The sequence below is a fragment of the Cotesia typhae genome, unplaced genomic scaffold (assembly GCF_013202065.1).
Source record: "Cotesia typhae breed Kobodo isofemale line unplaced genomic scaffold, CoteBio_Ctyphae scaffold_152, whole genome shotgun sequence".
Taxonomy (NCBI): Eukaryota; Metazoa; Arthropoda; class Insecta; order Hymenoptera; family Braconidae; genus Cotesia; species Cotesia typhae.
Window position 1 is genome coordinate 8,010,442 of NW_027423776.1, and position 9,506 is coordinate 8,019,947.

The 9,506-nt window shown below is 25.4% G+C and overlaps 1 protein-coding gene across 1 annotated transcript; it reads left to right on the forward strand.

Annotated features, from left to right (window-relative positions):
* Positions 1-3,156: 3,156 nt before the first annotated feature.
* On the forward strand, positions 3,157-9,208 carry Bbx (bobby sox). The gene is given in 9 exon segments (XM_074256596.1): positions 3,157-3,516; positions 4,917-5,117; positions 5,468-6,046; positions 6,049-6,218; positions 6,331-6,462; positions 6,579-6,671; positions 6,733-6,980; positions 6,983-7,069; positions 7,143-9,208. Coding segments are annotated over 9 exon segments (1,614 nt in total). The 5' UTR covers positions 3,157-3,492; the 3' UTR covers positions 7,223-9,208.
* Positions 9,209-9,506: the final 298 nt, after the last annotated feature.

A 9,506-nucleotide genomic window follows, 5' to 3' on the forward strand; every position in this document is an offset into this window, starting at 1 on the left:
TTTTGTTATGTTTTCCATGGAGAATTCGATCATACAAATGAATAGGATGGTAAAAACAAAAAATCTAAAATAACAAATAAGGAGAATTTTGATCTTAATCCTCCTCCCCGAAACTAATGTATAGAAGTTACCCAGTATATCCTTATCCAGACTACTCACGTTTTCTAGATCCCCGAGGACTTGGCCAAGTGACAAATGTTCGGATAAAATAAATAACCTAAGTTACTTTAAAAACATCCACTTTCTGTTTTTTCATGCCTATGTTTATTTTCCAAGCGATTTAAACCCCGGAAAATAGAAAATAGTTAAATCGTTATTGACTATTAATGAGCTTTTTATTAATGTCCTATCAATTTATTTTTAAATTGATCGTTAAATTATTCAATCAAATTTTATATTATACCTATTAAAATTATAAATCTTCTATAAATTTTAATCGATATGGTTTCGAGATTAAAAATATTTATCTGTAACAGAGATATATATGACGTCAAAGCTATGCAAATTCTACGGTAGTACATGAAGCTTAATTGTTTTTTATAGGTGATAGCGATTATAAACATGAATATTTATACATATGGTGTCGAACAAAATCAAATAAGCTTTTTGTCCCTATGCATAAAATCATACTTATGAGGGTAGATATTTTTCTTTTTTCGATAAATATTTTTATTATTTATAGACTTCTTCGACGAAAATAAAAAAAAAAACATTGATGTGATATTGACGTTAATTCTAACATGAATTTATAAAATCAAATTTTCGACGGATATCGACGTTTCGAAGCCTTTAAAAGCTACTCTATTTTCAGAATGATGTGTGCGTTTCAAAAAAACTGGATCGCGTCAGCTTTGAGAAACAATCAGTTGATTAATTTCAAAGTTGTGCATTAAATAAAATAAAAATAGATCATTAATATCTTCTATGTTCTATCTCAAATAAATTCAAAAACTCATTAATATCTAAAGACCCGATAAAATCTTATAATAATTGTAAGGCATTTTTATTCAAATCGATTAATTTACTTGAAAAGTATTTTTCTGAAATAATTGCATTTTTAATTAAAGTTTAATCAAGGATATCTTTATATTGGATCGACTTATTTGAATAAATTTTGCATCAACTAAAATAGTTCACAAAGTTTAGGTATATCTTGTAAGATTACCAGATTTATTGGATAAAAAGCAAATGATGTAGTAAAAACTTGATAGTTTTTATCAAAAACTGATCATTTTATGTTATATTTAGAAATTATTATCGTAGAAAATTATTGATAGTAAATTTTATTAAATTTTGATTTTTTGGACCCGATTTTATTTGTTATAAAAAACATTTTTGTAATAATATATTAAATTCCTGTGAGCTCGATAATAAAAGGAAAGTACAAAAAGCTTGCATTGTCACCCGTTTTCCAATTACTTGATTCGCATATTATTGTCATTACAACAAAACGCCATTAATGGTATACCAAAATAAATTTATTTCATTTTGCATTATGAATCAAACAACGTTGGAAGATTAAATATATTAATAAAATGCATATTTGCATTTAAATAAACTTCACTATAGTGCATATAATATATTATACAAATGAAAACCATGGATCACCGTGCGGTAGGTGGTGAATATTATGATTTAATTCATAAACTCGCGTATATACTTTCAGTATTCGTTATGTTATATATTACTTATTATTTAATTTACAAATATCTATTAAATAAAATAAAAATTATCTTGATAAAGCATAAATCTTTATCCCGTGTATTTTTTCATATCCTCTCTGTTTTCAACACCGAACACCGAGTAGAAGTAATTTATATTTCAATGAAAGTTACATTGGCTGTTGAAAAATAACGATTGATACTTGAAAATTTAAATCTCAATCAAAATAAAATTTTCTAGTACTGTAAAAGTATTACATTTGATTGACAGTACATTTTTTAGTTTTAATAATTACTACATTTGCTAATACTGTAAATATTAATTTATTTATTACTTTGAGTACTCATTAAAATCTCATAATGCAAATTTTATTAAAATTATTTTCTCGTAAAAATTTTTTTTTCTAAAATATGAAAAATGATTGAATAAAGTATAATGAAATAGCAATAGGGATGATAAAAATAAATTATAACTTAAGACTAAGCTCATGAGTAAAAATCATGAGATATTAGTCCAGCTTTAAGCAATAACCGTCAATCCTTACAAAGACACTTGGCCCTCTAATATTCCATTTAATTTTACAACCCAGGATAAAGTGAAAAAAAAAAATAATAAAAAAACATTTATGGCATCATCTGGTTCCTGGCAATTTTATATAAAAACGAGTCTTGTAATACGATATATATTAAAATAATAACTTACTCTTCGTTTTCAGCAGTCATGAATTTTCCTAGTTCGATAGCTACGTAAACTGAAAATAAAAATAAAAATAATATAATATTACAATATAAATGTATAAATATAAAATACATAAAAGTAATATCATTGAAAAGCTTTTGTTCGAGGAATTTTAAACTCATCATATTTATGAGTCGTACGATTTTTCCCGTGGGCGATAGGTTTAGTACAACAGCTCGACCTTTCAATTCTGCTTCAAATAACTAATTCATGTCACGTTTCCGATATTTATTTAAATATAATTTCATTTGCATACATGTCAGCATATACTTACAATCTATCACTGTATTTGAAATATTGACTGTTAAATATATATTTACAAATATATAATAGAAAGAAGAAATCCCATTTTCTTCTTCACCGGAAACAGTACGAATGAAAATTCGGAGTTCATTTTAACCGACGATCAGTAGCTTACTGAGACCAGGAATATGAGAAACTGAAAAATCTTAATGTAGGTGGCGGTAGTGCGCAGAGATTTATTGGCAGCACTGGTTTTTTTATACCGCGAAAATTTGAATTCGTTAAAAATTTAATAAATAACTCTTGACTGGGATTTCTAAAATTTATTACTATTTCAAGAGTTATCAGTCATAATTTCTGATGAAAGATAAATTTTGTATGACGTTATTATCATCCGTATAAAAAGTAAAGAGAATTAATTGATAATTTAATTTTAAAAAAATAGTTTTATTTTTTTTATTATTATTATTATTATTATAATTCAAATGATAACCGGCAATTTGAAAATAATTTTTTTTTTATTATTAATTTATTTCTTGCTTCATGTCGAACACACTAAAACCTTTATCACTAGGACACTTGTCGCGTTGCGCGTTGAGACAAAAAAAGTTGTGTATTATATAGAAAAAAAAATAGAATCATGTGTCAAAATTGTTTTGCTGCGGGGAAAGAGGAAAAATAAGTCAGTAATGTGAGTGACAGAGCGAGTATTAATGCATGCATAATAAGAAAAAATAAAGAAGGAAAAATATAAAACTAAATGAGTAAGAGAGACCAAAACACAAGACTTGGAGAGAGCTTTATCTTTTATTATGCGCCGTTGAGTGAATTGTCAAGTGAAAATCAGAAATGGCTGCCAACGATCAAGTGACGGTGAGTAGGTTGATTATTTATCAATGTTTTTGTTTTCTCTTACGCTTAATTGTCACTGTTTTAAATATTTATTAGTGATAATAATATAATCTAGTACATCTATTAAAGTATTTAGAACATTTGTGTTTATTTACTGTTAATAATAATCTACTCCATTTCACAGATTTCAATTCAATAAAAAAATAATATTAATAATAATACGTACTATGAGATGCGGCAAATAAATATAATACGTGTGTGTATTCTGTAATAACATACAAAGAAATACATATAATACAACCTTGAGTTTTAAATGTCATGTTTAATTATTGACAAGCTATTGTAATTAATAATAAATAATACTAAATACTATTATGTTTATTAATACATTTTTATAAAATATATGGTGACGTTTTTTTTTTTTTTAATTCAACTTTGAATGTTTATTTTTATTGAATTTGACAGTAGTATTTACGTTCGTCCAGCTGTCACATTCGTCATTTATAAGCGACGGTCATACGTTTTTTTTTCTGTCTTATTTTTTTAGTATCTTATTATTAACATTAAGTAGTTTTATTTTATATTTTTCAATAATCATAAGCATAACATTCGTTCAATTCCTCAGTATTTATTATCTCAATGTTTAACATTATTAAACATTATCATTAATGTCTTAAGTCACGTTCATCAGTGATAAATCAGGAAAATTCGTGAAAAAAAAATTATACAATCTGTAGAAAATTACTCGGCCATCAAATGGAGAAGGTATTTACCAAAGTTTTACAATCAAACATGTATTTAATCACAATCATGGCTGACTTTAATTTTTTTTTATACTTATTAACTACTTGTACGATAAATTTATATTTATTGATATTTATTAATTAATGTTAATTAAATAAATTTATTTTTTAAGTATTTTATTATTGTAATTCACAATTTTTTAAATCTTAACATATGCTAGAATATGTCAGATAAATTAAACGAAACAAAAAAAAAATTTTTTTTTACGACTCACAGTTATTTTAAGTAAATAATTGGTTTTTATAAATACACCAAATTCATGTTTTTTTTTTTACGCTCAATATCAGAATTTGTTTATATTAAAAGGGTAAATTTTTTGATATTACTAGCTATTATTGTAATATTTTATCTTGTTATTCGTTATTTAGTATGAAAAATGATTTAATACGTTGACGATGTAAAAATTTATATCTATAAAATGGATAGATTGTGCAATTTTTTATTGAATGGAAAACGCAAAAAAATAAGTTATGATGCTATATAAAATGTTTGTTTTTTTATTTTTTTTTTTTTTTTTTATTATTATATTATCTTTATACTATTGACAGTATTGTCATCATTATTTTTGCTGGTTTTTATTGTTGATCGTTAATTGTTGATATTTTTAAATTGTTCAGGAACAAAGAGAACCGGAAGAACCAGCTCATCATGCTAGGCGGCCAATGAATGCTTTTCTCATATTTTGTAAACGACATCGTGGATCAGTGAGACTGCATTTTCCTCATCTTGAAAATCGAGCTGTTACTCGGGTTCTTGGTGAATGGTGGGCTACTTTACATCCAGACCAAAAACAATCGTATATTAATTTAGCTCAGGAGGTAACAATATCAATTTAATTTTTTAAAATAATTAATATGATCATCATTTTGTGTAATTAGAAATAAGAAGCCTTCCGGGCTTTAGTTATAAAATTTTTTCAATCGATAAAAAAAATATACATTGATTTTTTTTTTCTTCAAGTAATTAAAATTTTAATAATCTTATCTTAGACATTATAGAAAAAAAAATCATGTTTATATATTCTTTTACTAAGTATTACAAAACTTTGAAACTGTTGCTTTGTAAAACTTTTAAAAGTAAGATTAAATTTCTCAAGTATTAATTAGATTTTTTCTTCCTTCCTAAAATATTTAATCTTTAATTATAATTTTATTTCTTTTTCTTTCAGTATAAAGATGCATTTCTAAATGCTAATCCAGATTTTAAATGGTATAAACTACCCGCTCCACCATTGAGAACTTTAACAACAAGACCAACAAACAAAAAGCCGGATGTTGGATCGAGTTATGAAGAAAATTCAACATCTACTAGTAACTCAAATTACGAGTCTTCCACTTACACAAATAATGAAAGTAACAATGCAATTCAACCAGGTAAATTAGCCGATGAATCTCAGATTGGTGGACTGAGTTCATTATTTACACCTCAAAAAAATCAACCTCATCACAAGAAAGGGGCTGATGTTGATCGTATTCCTGACGATGATGAAGATGATGACATTGTTGAAGACGATGATGATGACGAATTACCAAATATAGAAAATAAAAATATAACAAATGGTACCGAGGAAATAGTTATACCTAAACCACCAAAAAAACGTTATACGGAATTACCAGTAAACTTGGAACAAAAAAAAGACTGTAAAGCTGACTTGTTTGGTGGATCAAGGACAGAGAATGCCGAGTCTAATAACAACAGTAGCAGCAATAATAACAACAATAAGCATCATCTTGATTTAGATGAAGAGGGAAAAAACGCGACACGAATTCTTACATAGAAGTAAATAGTCCAGAAGATGGTAACTTTCGAAGTGAGCGTAGTTGCAAGGGATTACGTTATCAAAAATTTCTTGCTGAACAGGTGAGAAATATTGGATCAACGACACAACAAAATAAACGACGACGAACTGGCCTTAACAAGTAATTTTATTTATTTATTTATTTATTCATCTATTTGAAAAATAATTTTTATGGAAAAATTTTTTTTTTTTATTATTATTTTGTGGTGTTTATTTAATGTGTATATTTTTAGAGTTACTGGCGTTGAAAAGCATACAAAGGAAAGGAGAAATTCAATATCGTCCAATGTAAGCGAAAAGACTGATTCATTGAGCAGTGAAGGAGGGAATAGTTCACGTAGTGACTTGGAGCATCTTGTTGACAGGTAAATTTGAGGTCACTACTATTAATTTATCGATTAATTAATTAATTTACTAAATACCTAGCGTAAAATATAATAACATTACTAATATCACTTATACCCTATCGATATTAAATTAGTGCTGAAGGTAAAGTCGAAGCTTCGAAGCCTGAAAATACTGAAACAGACGAAGCAGAGTACGAGCTATGGACACGTAAACGATTCAAAGCCGAGTAAGTCCATTTAATTTTATAATTTTTACAATATATAATAATTATGTATTTTAATTAATAGAGATTTTAATCTGGAAAAAAAAATAGAAGCATTACCATCATTAAGTTTAGAAGAATTCCAAGAAAAGAAAAAACAACAACGTACTAAAAAGAAAAAATTACCCCAAAAATTAAATACAACTTCGATAACTAAACGTACTCCGGTTAATCAAAATAAAATCGGACAGCTCGATTCTCAAGCTAATGATCGGAAAGAAACTAATGAAATTATTAATTTACACGATGAGACCACTAACGCTCATTTAGTTGGTAGCAAAAACGAAAAGCTCGTAAACAAAGTATAACGCGTAATACTTCAGCGACTTCTTCGAAAAATTCTACCGAGGAAAAAAATCAACGTAAGTATATAAAAATTTTATCCTTATAAATTTTTAAGAGTGTAATTATTAATAATGGGAAAAACTTGTTTAGCATGGTGTGCATCGCCCGATCTCGAAGCACTGGCGTGTCTTGCAGAATTAGCTGCAAATAGAACGAAACTTACCAAGTAAAGAATAAATATTTACTTTAGTAATACTTACTATTCCTTCAATAACACTTATTATTAATTCTTTTGAATTACTTTTACGTATGAAGGGATTAAAATAATTTTATTGTTGATGTGCCACTTAAATTTAATACGGCATGAGAATAATTATTAAATTTATTCTTTTTTTTTTTTTTGACATTTATCGTATTATTACAATTAAATAATTACTATTTTTAGTTTATTGTTAATCTCGTGTTTATTCTATCAACAAATGTTTTAGAGTTTTTAAATTATAAGATAGTTATCCATTTTTATTTAATACACCTTATTGTGCGATTAAGCGGTGTATTTTATTCAAAATATTTAATAATCATACATGTTAAAAATTTTATTGATATATGAATATATATATTTATAGTTATCATCTGATCATATTTTCAAATTATTCGTGATAGAAAAATATGAATGTGAGTGATAAAAGCCAAGTTAATATTAATGAAAAAAAAATATATATATATATAATACTATAAAAAGGAACTGAATTTATGGATTTATATTTTAAAAAAATCTTTTTATATAATCATTAACGCTTCCAGGCGACTGGATGTCGCGGTGCTTCTTACTTTTATTGTAAAAATTTTTATCATGAGATATTAATTAAATGTACAATACAGAAAATATAAAGTGCATAGTTAAAGTCTCCAAGTTTCAATTTTTATTTGAATTTGTAATTATAAAATTTAAGTGCGAATTGAAGAACTTTGAGACTTTAACACTTAAGCATATTTCAAGAGACGATTCGCATAAAGACATTTATTAATTGTCAATGGGGCATTTTTATCTACACAATATTTAAAATGTTTAGGAATATAAATATACGTGGGAACAATTAGTGTTTGATTTAATTTCAACTGCAATCAATATTTTCTATAATTGATATATTAAAAATAAAAATACATATATTAATTAACCAGACGTTATCTATAATTATTTTATTTATGTAAATAGATTAGTTACAGTATTAAATTCTTATGCGATCGTCAATGTAAAAGGGAGAAAGAATTTATAATCAAAATGTATAAATGTATCGTTTCTGTATAAATCTATGTATACGCGCATACTTTATCTACATTGAACGTTTAACATAATAAAAATTTAGCAAATTACATTTTTTCGAATATAAAAAAATGATAAAGTTTTATAAATTATATCGTGTGTATGTACGTATATAAAGATTTTTATATTTAAGCTTTATTATATTCAAATATATATTTATATTATTTATACCAAACTAACATAAAAATCTTTAAGACTAAACAATAAACGAAAAAGATTAAAAAAACACAAGTAATGAGCTGATGTACGATTGAAGAAAGTAAGCGACTTCTCTGTGATTTTGGCTATAGAAAGGAATTTTTAATATTTTATATTTTTCTATTGATTATTATAATTTTAATTTGATTAATATAAAACTTGTCTATGGTGATGTTGGTAGATGATGTTGCTGATAACAATTAAAGTAAAATACAACAAGATATATTTATGTGAAGGATGTCAATAGCAAGTTACACTATTGCTATAGCCTTTAATAAAAACACATAATTATTTTTCATAATTCGAATGTGCCTTTAAAACCGACATGATTATCAAAAATTAAAAATAACAAACAAATGACCAAAACTATTTCATTTTTCAATTTATATTTAATTTATCTTTCACGATAAATATTTAATGATAGTTTTTAATTATAAAAAATTATTATTTCCATTTTGTAGAACTAGATTTCCTCGTTTAAAATAAGTTAATATGCCTAAACAATCTAATCAAACTTATAAAACATTAACAAAAATTATTATTAATATTATTATTATTATTATTATGAAACAAACTTTCCAATGATTGTGAGATAAAATAGATGAAAGAATAATAAATTTATATAAGATTGTACTTGCACAAGTATAAATGTGTAATTAATAGCTTTAACGATGTAATTTACACAAGTTTATTAAAAAGAAACTATATAAATATATATTATCTAAAAATATATCTATCTATAAATGTATATATAAATAATCTATATATGGGTCATTCCATGCCAAATCGACAAATTTATTACCTGACCTCTTTCGATTTCGCTAAAAATTTTCTATCTTTTTCTACCCCCCGAAAGACATTTTTCAGAATTTTTAAAAATTTTTTTTCCAAACTCAAAAAAAGTTACGAATTTTCGAAAAAAACCGCTCTTTTTTTTTGAAAATGCTAGAACTTTTTCAAAAATTGACCGTTTGGGAACTTTTTTTTCAAAA